Source organism: Hylobates moloch, unplaced genomic scaffold, assembly GCF_009828535.3.
Source record: "Hylobates moloch isolate HMO894 unplaced genomic scaffold, HMol_V3 SCAFFOLD_23, whole genome shotgun sequence".
Taxonomy (NCBI): domain Eukaryota; kingdom Metazoa; phylum Chordata; class Mammalia; order Primates; family Hylobatidae; genus Hylobates; species Hylobates moloch.
In genome coordinates this window covers 72,158-84,980 of record NW_026652298.1, presented here as the reverse complement: position 1 = coordinate 84,980, position 12,823 = coordinate 72,158, and the positions used below count along the sequence as shown (strand labels likewise).

Below are 12,823 nucleotides of genomic sequence, written 5' to 3'. Positions count from 1 at the left end.
TTTTTTTTTCTAAATTCAGTGCTCATTTGTATTCTGTTTCTAATGGAATCTACTTCAAATTTCCTTGACTAGGAAATTTATCATAATGGATATTAGTATATATATATTTTTTATAAAACCACATGAAAGCATTTTTAAATCTTATTTTCTTTCTTAACGCTGTTCTCTTTCTGTTAATTTTCCTTTGTTCCTTGTTCCCACCTTTTCTAACTCTTTGCTGGCTTTTCATAAATTAGTGTCAACTAAAGATTTCCTATCCTGGAAATTTTATCTTCTCACTCAAATGCTACCTGAGGTTAAAACTTTGAAGAAAATAATTACTCTAAGGTAGCTTAGTAGGTGGGAAGAAGGAACAGGGGTTTGAAAACATGAAGCCTCTTTCTTACCCAAAGCATGCAACTTATCCAAAAAGGAACAATACTTTTGTTGTTAGGCTCAATAATAGAAGACCTTCCATTTCTATACATTGGAGACAATTATATTGAATCTATCTACTATTATTATTACTACTAACTACTATAAATTAGTTTCATTTATATATAACTGAAAGTATGTAAAATAATGTAATGAAAAAATGAAAGGAGACCATATCTGCACATTTAATACATTTCCTTTACCTACACTCTTTCAGTAACATACATTTCTCTATTTTATTCTCAGTCCCTGAACTTCATGGGAAAAACAAGCCATTGATCTCTTACGTAGGGGATTCTGCTGTCTTGACATGTAAATGTCAAAATTGTTTTCCTTTAAATTGGACCTGGTACAGTAGTAATGGGAGTGTAAAGGTAAGATAGTTCCTTGATTTGAAGAAAACAACAACAACAAAAAACATTTATTTAAAAAATAACAAGATTGTAACAGACTCAGCATTCCTAGGATGATTTATACTTTTGTTATCTTGTTGTTTAGCTTATGTTCATAAAGAAAGAGCAGTGACAAACGGAGTTGTCATTTGATGGTTTTTGGCATGTTTACATTATACATATGAAGGTACTCTTAACGTTTTATTAGCTGGTAGTTTGTTTTTTAGGTTTAACAATTTAATTACATTCTTTGAAAAGAAATTACATTTTGTGTATAGTTGCCTAGTTTAGAAATAACCCTATTAGAAAATATTCTTTTTAAAAATCATTCCATGAAAGTAACTAGAAAAAATGCTAGACAGCTTTTTGGGCTTCTGTCTCCTGAAACATCTGTGATAGAATGCAAAATAATGGCACTATTTGAGAAAATAATGAAAACTTTGTAACTTAATCTTACATGTTAGATTCTATCAGTAAGTATCATTGGCCTTTTCAAGCTACCTGAGAGAAGCCAAATACTTTTAATTCCTTTTTTACTAAGAGAAATCACTATTCAAAGAGCTGATATTAAGAAAAACATGAGTATTTTATAAATAATTCCTGGTTTCCTTTCTTCTCCCCAAATAGCCTCTAATGGCAGGAAAATTTAGGACATTGTCCTTTAGGAGACACCCTTCCTTTGCCCTGGCACTAATAAGCATTACAATTAAAGTCCCGTTAAAGGCAAGCTATAATTGTAGAAGGAACATGTGAGACAGTGTAGATGTTACAATGAAATATTAAATTTCTTCTTAGACAAAGTTGGTGTTATTATAGACTATTGAAGGATGACAGATGATTCAGAAGGGAGTGTGAGTTATTCTGTGCTAACAGGTTTAGTTTTTCAATGAAATAGCTCCAACCAAATCCCATAGATGCAGACTAATGCCATTCCTACTCCTGCTTGTCTTCTGATGGATGATGAGGAAAGGCAGTCATTGTGTATATGTAATTTTTTTTTTAAAAGTGTAATTTTGTAAAAACAAATGTCAGCTGTGGTATTTGAAATACACAGCTTTATTTATTGATGTGTATGTGGTACAACAATACCTGAAAAACATTAGCCTTCCTCTAATTATATCAGATGTTGAAAATGTCATTTTAGACGTACTGGTGCTTTTGTCCATTGCTATACTGGTCATTATCCTCTTAATTTGACTCTAAGCATGAGTCTTATTAGGGTGTGAGAAAAGTTTGGGGAATAGGACACAGATCAAAACTTGAGCACAAATGCCTTTTCAAAATGTAGAGCAACCATGTGCATCAGAATCAGCTGGGTACTTATTAAAAATGTGGTTCTTTGATTGATTAGCTCTGACCAATCAATACCAAACATTCCAGGCAGTGTTGTGCACATGGTGCCAGGTTGCTGGAATTTTTTTTTTGCGTGAATAATATACTCACAGATAGTTCTTCTTTGGATAAGCTCTGAGAATATTTGTATGCAGGTTAGCATTTATTGAACAGTGCAGTTGAGTGATGGAGCAGGAAAATCATCAAATGGCTTGGGAATAAAATTTAATTTAAATAGATTAAATAAAACAGCCCCAAATAGCTTAGTATGGCACTTTGTGAGGCTGTGGAAAGCCCAGCAAATCTTAGAAGCCAGCTTATCTGAGAGAGAAAGAAATTCAGATATGAAAAAGACAGAAGGTGCGCAGTTCACTTCAGATCCCAGGCTTACAGAGGGTCCCCTCCATTCTATCTACATCAGCTCCAAAGGCCTGAAAGTTTCATCGTCATTTCTGCCTGGGGAAATCACATTGTCCGAATGAGCGATTTTCCTTTATAGAAATGATCAGAAATAGTAGCTTCCGGGGTGGTGGTAGTTTGAATGTGCGCCTGTGCTTGTGAAGGAAAAAGTACTTTAACTAAAGCACTAGGCAAGGATAGGAATGTGAGACTCAGATTATTGGGATTTTTCTGTTTTTAATTCTTCTATAATATTTAGCCATGATGACCTATTTGCTTCTTTGTAGTTTGAAACATTCGGTGCTAAATCCTTATAGCAATGTATACATTTTTTCTCTGTTTGCTCCCTGGGAGATCAAACTCTGAGAAGACTTAAGCCTGTTATAGATAACCTCTCACAAATTGTAATATGCCTTTCTCTAGTAAGCAATGTTGTTGGCATTATCTTATAGCTTTCACTGAAAAACTATATCATATATCTTTTATGTACTATGATAGGAATGGATTTTAATGTCTCCTCATGTTAGGTTCCTGTTGGTGTTCAAATGAATAAATATGTCATCAATGGAACATATGCTAACGAAACAAAGCTGAAGATAACAGAACTTTTGGAGGAAGATGGGGGATCTTACTGGTGCCGTGCGCTGTTTCAATTAGGCGAGAGTGAAGAACACATTGAGCTTGTGGTGCTGAGCTATTTGGTGCCCCTCAAACCATTTCTTGCAATAGTGGCTGAGGTGGTTCTTTTAGTGGCCACCATTCTGCTTTGTGAAAAGTACACACAAAAGAAAAAGAAGCACTCAGGTGGGATTTCTTTTTTTTGTTTGTTTTTTTTAGAAAGTATTATCAGTTAATTATACGTATCATTTACTTATGATATGGATTATGATTTGATACATTGCAATGACTTTAGGATTTTTGGGGAAAATCTTCATTTTCTTATTTGGAGCAGTATTTAGGTTTATAACAATGGCGACAGTGAGCTGGAAACATATCCATGGTCTTCCTGTTTCAATTCCTGAAAAAACTTAGTATTAAAAATACCTTTTTTCTTTCTCTTTCCCCCCTACCCCCCCCCCCCTTTTTTTTTGGTGCTACTGGTACCTAAGTACCAATTAGGTGATATGTATTCTGGCACTGGACTATTAGAAAAATCTATGATAGCTTAATATAAAAAGTCTCAAACAATTTTTCTTTCACTTAGATTATCATTTAAAAAAATATTTTATTAACCAGAGTTCTTATTAAAGAGAGACTGTCCTGTCATTTCCTATTTTTGTGGCCTGTGCCTGATGGATTACAGGTTGATAAAGCAGTAATCCTCGAGAAAATTGACCTTACATCCTATATTCTTTCCTGATTTTATACTACATTTTTAATGATTTAAATAATGACAAACTAAGCAGTCATGTTTTTGAAAATACCAGACCACTAACTATGTTTGATCAGAAATGCAGATAAGGTCTGTAGTGCAGATAAAGGAGGTGTAGGTGTTTAAGGTAGCATGTCTCTCCTTCATTCCAAACAGGAGAAATAGCATAGTACTTTCTTAGGAAAGAGGCTTAATTGAGCATATATGTTCCATAAAAATGACAAACCAACTTCATAGTCAAATTCTTCTTTTGTTACACAGATGAGGGGAAAGAATTTGAGCAGATTGAACAGCTGTAAGTATTATTTTTTACAGATTAATTTTCACTTGAGTAAAATACAGGGAATTATAAAATTGAATGAAATGTTTGCAGTTAGGGGGAAAAAGGCAGAGGAGTATTTTCTGTATATGTCCACGTGGTGGTGGAAAGTGGCATTCCACGTCTGGCTGCCTGCGTGAGAATTCTTCTTCATCACTTACTACCTGCACTTCTCTGTACTTAGCTTTCTTCTCTACAAAATGGATTTAATAATAGTACTCACCATATGAGGTTGTTGGATGGAATGAATATTCTATATGTGTAAATGCATAGCATAGGTTATGGTGCACAGAAGGTGTGCAGTAACCATCAGGAAGTATTTAATATTATTTTTTTAAAGCAATAGTTCTCAAGCCTGGCAATTTTTGATCACTTAAGAGTCTCTTTAAAAATACAGTTGCTCAGACCTTGCTGAATCTCCTGGATCAGAACCTCTTGGGTTGGGGCTATGGCATCTGTATTTCTTGAAAACATCTACAAATGGTTTTGATCCTCTGTCTGTTGAAAATCACTGGCCTAGAATTCTATTAGTTATTATTATTCAGAGAACACAAATTGTGCCACAGTTTCCTTACACAGCCTTTGTTTAGAGTTAAGCATGAGGAGGTCTGGAAATAAAATCACCAGGGATGTAATTTAGTTTGGCAAAGATGGGAGTTCCAAATGCCTCCAAGCCAGAGAACTGAGTACAGAGGCCAGTGACAGAGGTGTCTAAGACTGGGATTAAAGCCTGAGCAATAGAGCCAAGGGCTGGGGGCCAGGAAAACGAGGCTAGATTAAAGTTGCTGCAAGAAACCTGAGAAGTGGAAGGCCTGAGCAAGTATAACTAACATAAAATGGCACTTAGAGTTTATCAGCCAACAGGAGCTCTATGGAGTGAGTGTTATAGGCACGGATAGCAAGAGTGGAGCAGACAGTTGTCATTTAGATATTTGTCGACATTATTCAAATAATCATGTTCACTCCGTTCACATAGGCTGGTAAAATAAACCAATATGATATGAGCTTCCAAGTTAAGGGCACAAAATAACTACATCAGAAATCCTATAACACCAGATAGGGAAAAGCAGTGTTGTCTTAGAATCATAGACTCTCACAGTTGGAAGGGAATTGTATCACTCCCAAGAGAATCCCTTCTCTTTCTGGAGAACATAGATATCTTATTTATGTTGATTTGAACTTTTAATCTTTCCTATTTCCACGTATTGGCCTTTTTCTTGTTCTTAGCATCATATAACAAACGTGACAGTCATTGACATATTTGAAAACAGAACCTTGCTCAGATTCCTCTGTTCTCTGAGCTCTGCCTCCCACTGTCTCTAACCATTCCTCTGAGCTCACATTTGGAAGTTGCATTCTAATTTAAAACACACTCTGAAAGAATGGTGCCAGAACAGTGTGGAATGGACCATCACTTCTGAGCAATGTAAAATGGATTTAATATATAGTGTAAAAGATGAATTATTTTTCTGATAATTGGCTTAATGTACATCATTTTGCTCATCTTGTACAGCACCATAAAGATCACTGAAGGTGTTTAGCTTTTCTTTAGGTTATTTCACTATCTTTAGATTGTATACAAATATCAAGGGCACTTGAACTCATTCAGAACAATGAGCTTTTTGGTGCCCCTCAAACCATTTCTTGCAGTAGTTGCTGAGGTGTTTTCTTAGTGGCCATTATTCTGCTTTTGAAGAGTACACACAAAAGAAAAAGAAGCACTCAGGTGGGATTTCTTTTTTTTAGAAAATATTAATTATCAGTTAATTATAAATAACACTGTCTTGTGATATGCATTATGATTTGATAATTGAAGCCTGCCCCCAAGACCTTGAAGGGCAAGGTATTCATTATGCATACTGGTTATTTAGTTTTCATCAATCTTTATAATCTGAGGCCCACATTTGTAGTCCTGCTCTGATAAACTTTGGGTGGAAAAAGAACCATTTTTAACCTCTATTTCAGTGTAATAAGCATACAAATGTATAGCACCAATATCACACATGTTGACTGACCTCCTAATTGGCTATTACCTTGCATGTTTCCAAAACAACACATAAGTTATGGTCTTTAGGCCCAAGTCCTCACTCATGCTTGGGGAGAAGCAATTCTCCCTGTGCATAAAATCAACAAGCCTTTGTCACTATCATTTGTGGTAACAGCTCCTCTTCAAGCAATGCCATAAAATAAACTCAACATTGTAAGTAAAACATTTTTAGGAAGACAGAATTCTGTCTGTATTGACAGTTTGAATTTTAACCTGATAGCCATATCAGTGATGTACTGACCTAATTTTATATAATATAAGCATTTAGTAATTTTCTTTTTTGTTTTCTGTACAGGAAATCAGATGATAGCAATGGTATAGAAAATAATGTCCCCAGGCATAGAAAAAATGTAAGTTACTTCTGAATGATATTCCAAAGAAAAGGTAAAATTCAATATACATAGGCTGTCTATTAATCAGTTACTTTTTTTTAGTTCCGTAAAAGATCTGGTCATTTATGATGTACTCAAATATGCTTGCTTACACTATTATAGGGGAAAATATACAGTATAGTTATAGAAAGATAAATACTTTCCTTTTCCACCAGAGGACACATAGCAACCAATCTAGAAGTAAATCTTTTGCACTGGCTACATATTTTATTTTATCACCATGGACTAGTTTCTTTTACAATTTTTCATGTAGCTTTATTTGTTTTCCTCTAAAATTTTCTGGATTTTCTGTTATTTTAGTTTCATATATTCCCATATATTTGGGGGTGTAAACTTATGCATATAAGCTAACTTTCTTTGCTGATTAGATTCAAAATTTTTAGTTCATCAACATTAGAATAGGAGCTCTGTTTTGGCAGTAGATTGGATGCCCTACTTCCCAGTATTTTTTGCTTTGCTAAAGTGATAGTAAGTTACTATAAAATAACCAGAACATACTAATTATATTTGATTATGCTTTATTTAACTCAGGAGTCTCTGGGCCAGTGAATACAAAACATGATGTCGAGAATCAATGGACGATATACAGAGTTCGTATTTTCAGCTTTATCCTTCCTATTAAGAGCCTCTGAGTTTTTAGTTTTAAAAGGATGAAAAGCTTATGCAACATGCACAGCAGGACCTTCATCAATGATATAGGCTGTCTCAGGTCTAAAGGTATATTTTCACTCTATAATTATGTTACATAAAAGCAATGTAAATCAGAATAAATATGTTAGACCAGAATAAAATTAATTATATTCTGGTCTTCAAAGGACACACAGAACAGATATCAGCAGAATCACTTAATACTTCATAGAACAAAGATCGCTCAAAACCTGTTTATAACCAAAGAATTCATAAGAAAGAAAGCCTTTGCCATTTGTCTTAGTTATTTTTTAAAAAAAATCATGCTTAGTATCTATGGAAGTATATGTAACAATTTTTATGTAAAGGTCATCTTTCTGTGATAGTGAAAAAATATGTCTTTACTAAGTTGAAATGAATACTTTCTGCCTTTGCTAATGATAGTTATTCTACAATCTCCACAAGAAAAATATACCTTTTATCCGGAAATATTGGTTTAAGGCAAATAAATAAAACTGTGCTTGCTCTAAAGCTCTGCACTACAAAAGCAAATTTTCCAGTCTTTATGCCACTCATAACCACTGCTTTCCCCACCAGGCTAAAGTGCTTCTTAGTCTTTAAGTAGGGTTTCGAACTTCATAAGGTAAACCATTGCTTATGTTTTAGGGTGCAGGTCCATATAGTCGTAATACTTAAAACACTGCTACACTGATGCTTTTGTGGCTCATGGTTTCCTGGTGTCTTTGATTTAACACCTGGATTCCTGGTATCTATGGCTGGTTAAATATCTAAACCTGCATTATTAGTGCTTTACAATAATAATTCCCTTGACTGAAGTCCAGAAGTACTAAAGCACTTCTTTTTTATTGCTGTGAATGCCTTAGACTTATCTTCAAAAACAGGATACTTCGTTTCTATTGCATATATAACTGAAATATTTTATAAACTCACTGTAATCAAATCTTATAAAATCTGAATCGACATGAAAAGTTGTTAATGCTTGAATGAAATACTAAAATCATGCCACAGGATACTAGATAACATAAATGACCATGATGTGTCCTTGGAGCTGGTGGGTGCAGTATCCCACTGCTCACAGGGCAACAACTTTAAGAACAGAAGCAAAGAGTGGTGGTGTGGAACCCAAGATTCTTAGCAACTAGGGGATTTAAAGGTTGGGGAGGAGGAATTCAATGATTTGAAAAGAAATACTTTATAAAAATTTGCTCCATGTATTGGCTAAGAAAAATATAATAAAATTTTGGTAGTGAAAATTGTATCACTAATGTTTACCAATATTATTAGTATGAATAATACACATAAGGTAGTGACTTGGAAGCTGCTCAATACTTTGTTCTATAACAAAATGCAATATTTTGTTGTAAAGCATCTTAACTACACATATAAGTTTGCTGAACTTGAATACATCCCAGTAATGGCAAACTTTATTTTATTCTTGGTTTTCATTTTATTCGGGTCTCAGGGCCATACATTTATTTTAGTTTAATTCATTATTATTTTGACGACATTACTTGGGTGATATCTATATAATGGTCGATAACCAATCAGCTTAATTAATCTAAACTATTTGAATTCAGGGAAATATTAGTCAAATCTGCTGTTTGACTAAATACAATTCAAAGCAGTATATTTGTGACTGGGAATATAGAACACAAGGAAACAAATGTGTAGCCCATCTGCAGTATGCATTCTTCATTTTACCACCACTAACCATTGAGGCTGATAGAATTTTCAAGCAAGAAGCATTGCTTCCCAAAGGTAAAATAATCAGAAATATTTCTATAGTAAATTGAATTTTTAACTGGCAATACTGTTTATTTTTTTCTAGCAAAGACAATTTATCTCAGTAACTTTAAATAGGAAAAGTACTCAAAAATTAAAGTTGATTTTTGGCTTTTTGTAGTCTCTCTAGAGGACTTATAGAAAATTACCACTGTTGGATTTTAATCTGCTTCCATTAACCAATCTTACAGAGATGATAAATGGATTAATACTGACCAACTATAAAGTGACTGCAAATAATAAGCCTCATAAAAGCTGAAGTAGGAAAACTACTCCAAGTTTATATATTAGGCACCTTGGGGAATTCTCTTAGTCTTTCCAGCTAACAAGGATTTTCAGCATAATAAGTAGATTTAATGATGGCAAAAAATTCCCAGATACTTTCATATACATTTTTTGCCAAAGTGTAAATCTTCTCCTTTTGCAGTCTTTTTGTTACTATCCCAACATCTAGCTGCTCAGGCCCCGATCTAGAACTCATTCTGATATTTTCTTCTGTATTAATTAATACTTATGGGTCATGAATCCCTGCTCCTTTGACCTTTTTAATAGCTCGTGAATCCACCCCATTGCCTCCCCAACTCTGCCCACACCCGCTGCAACAGCTAATGCCTTGATTTTCCTACCTCAGTCTCCTTTTCTATTAATCCCTCTTTTGCATGGCTGCCTGAGTCCACTTTCTCAAACACAAACCTCACTATGCAACTTTGGAATCTCTGTAGGCTCACCTTTACCTTAGCATTCTCCAAATTGCTAATCTCTATCCAGTCTCTTGAACTAGACTTGGCACATGCTCTTCACACTTCTACCTGCTTGACTAACCCCAGATTATCTTTCAAGACTTTAATCTGATCTTGTGTCTTAGAGAAGCCCCCATACCTGGTAGAGCATGTACCATCTTACATGCTTAAACAACTCCACATTTATTTGTGTTTATTACCACATTTGTTGGTCTCTCGCTTGGATTATTTTCTTTGTCCTGTAACTACCACTGAAAGGGTGCAATACAGCTGTCTTGAAATGTGTATTGAATGGATGAATGTATAAATAAAAATTAAATTTTGTAAATTTCTACTTATTCTTAGAAAAACAATCTAAGTTGTGACAAATCAGAATTGAAAAAAATATTCTAATAAAACAAACTTTTATAACTTCAGTATTTGCTTCTTTTACTTTGAAAAACACATAGAATAGTATAAAGGTCCAGTCATATTTTTGGTAATAATGAATTAGTGTCTTGTGAGCAAAACAAGTTCTAATTCCTAAACTATTACACAGATTATGTTGCTTTCAACTTATTTAAATTCCCCTTGTTCTTCATAAACATTTCGTGGACAGTACAAATGCAAACCTTATTTTTATCCTTTATTCTAATAAGATAATGCATGGGTTTTAAATGTCAAGAATTTTAGGCCAGGTGTGGTGGCTCACACCTATAATCTCAGAACTTTGAGAGGCCAAGGAGGATGGATCACATGAGGATAGGAACTTGAGACCAGCCTGGGCAACATAGTAAAACCCTGTCTCTACAAAAAATAAAAAAGAAATTTGCTAGGCATGGTACTTGCCTGTAGTTCCAGCTACTTGGGTGGCTGAGGCGGGAGGATTACTTGAGCCCAGGAGTTTGATGCTGCACTGAGCTATGATTGCCATTGCACTTCAGCCCGGGAGACAGAGGAAGACCCTGTATCTGTTACCCCCGAATTTTAGTGATTATATTTCTTTACATCATACTGTAGAGAGTTGATGTTTGTGTTCACTCCACTAACCTCATTCTACTTTCACCTGCCAGTATACTTCAGAATATCTCAGATCCAATTCAAAATTTAATCTTAAAAGGTATAATTATTTTCACAGTTTCATAGTTTAGTTTTGATCACTGAAAGCATTTCTTTCATTTTGTCTAATCGAACAAATCTATGCAAAGAATTGGGGACTTACTCCTCATTAGTATTGTTCATCTGTAGGTGGAAATAAGTTCAAGTATGTGTTGCAGTGTTAATTAAAGGCAAAGTGACCTACTTGCACTATATTCTGAATAAATACTGAATGAATGAAAAATAGAATGACTCAATTATTTTAGAATCTTAAGTTATACAGATTTTATGTAATGTTTATTTTGATTTTTATTAATTAACCATGAATTTATCCTACTCTAGTATTGAGAAAAAGAAAATGGAACTATGGGCCCTTCTTTCATATGATACTTAGGAATATATCTGCACTGCATCCAGAAGGTCAGTTACATGCCCTGTTTACCAATTGAATTCTGCTTCACTAAGGATAATAATAACTGGCATTGAGTGCATGGCATATGATGGGCACTGTGCAAAAGGCTTTGACATGTTTTGTTCATTTAATCCACACAATGGTCTTATGCTATAAAAACAGTTAATATCTACTTTTTTATAGATGAGGAAACTCCAGCTTAGATTAGGTAAGCTGCCTAAAGTCACCGTGCCTGTAAGTGTTTAGAGCTGAGATTCACATTCACCGAGTCCTCCTGAAGAGCCTAGGATTAACCACCACATTGAACAGCTTTGGCCTGCAAATTACATGCTTCTTAGAAAATGAGGCCATTATCTATAATCTGTATTTTTTAATATCAATTTTATTCCTTTCAACTGGTCAGTTATATCACAAATTCCATGGAATTTTTATGGAACCCATGCTTTGCCACTCTTGTATCCCTATAGTGGTGCTGGGGAATCAAGACACATTTATTTGCCGTAGCACTCTTTCTTTCTTTCTTTTTTTTTTTTTTTTTTTTGTAATTTTACTTATAAATTGGGAGAGTGGCCATAAAATTTATCATCCAACCACTGAAAGTGAAAGAAGGTGCTATTTATGATTTCCACAGGACAACAGGCAGAAAATACTCTCTGGTCGTACATTTAGCCTGCAGAGAGAATTTAAGTACATTGTGGATAGTCTGCCATAGACACAGCAGTAGCATCTGCAACAAGTAAATGATAAACAAAAATCAACTTTCAGGGAAATAGCCATTTTTAGTAAACATAGGGAAATAGCCATTTTAAGTAAATGTCAGGTGAGTCTCAATATAAACTGCCTATAATGAGACAGATTAGTAAGCTTAAAGTTTTATTAATTTCCAAAAGCCTCTAATAGGTTGAGATTTATTGGCATTCAAAAGTATGATTCACAAATTGTAAGAGAAGCTGGCAAAGAAAGTCATGTTTTTGCTGTCCTATGGAATGCACTGGAGAACTCTTTGGACTTGCATATCTTCTGATTCATGTCATAATAATAATGTCTGTGTGGTTCTCAGTGAATCGTGAATGTGTGATTGTGCTTTTACAATAAAATTTGCTTATGAAGTCTGAAAATAATTCATGAATAACATTGTCAAAATTACTTTTAATCACAAGATTAACCTGCAACAACTATGTATATTTATGTGTTGGCTTATTATGTTAAAAAACTTTGTTTATAAAAACTGATTTTGCTATTTAATTTTTAATTTACTTTAGAAAATAATGTAGCACAATGTTATATTTATTACATATGTAACTTAATACTATTTAATGCTGCAAAATCATAGCACATGTTTATAACTAGCATTTTATTACCTGTCTTTGTACTTTTAAAGAAAGAAATATGATCATAATCTTTAGTTTTATTTAAATCAAGGATCATGGATTTTGACATACTTTCTAATAATTATAATGTTCTCCTTCATAAGCATATGTGCCTAAATTCTTATTG

The 12,823-nt window shown here is 34.0% G+C and overlaps 1 protein-coding gene across 2 annotated transcripts in view; it reads left to right on the top strand.

Moving 5' to 3' along the window:
• EMB (embigin) overlaps positions 1–10,253 on the top strand; it is a 45,982-nt gene extending 35,729 nt beyond the window's left edge. For both annotated transcript variants that reach the window (XM_032144884.2, XM_032144885.2), the window contains exons 5-9: positions 661–788; positions 3,065–3,341; positions 4,171–4,204; positions 6,571–6,625; positions 7,199–10,253. In XM_032144884.2, the coding sequence (XP_032000775.1) occupies positions 661–788; positions 3,065–3,341; positions 4,171–4,204; positions 6,571–6,625; positions 7,199–7,216 (512 nt within the window). In that variant the 3' untranslated portion in view covers positions 7,217–10,253. The remainder of the gene's footprint in view (positions 1–660; positions 789–3,064; positions 3,342–4,170; positions 4,205–6,570; positions 6,626–7,198) is intronic.
• The last annotated feature ends 2,570 nt before the right edge of the window (positions 10,254–12,823 follow it).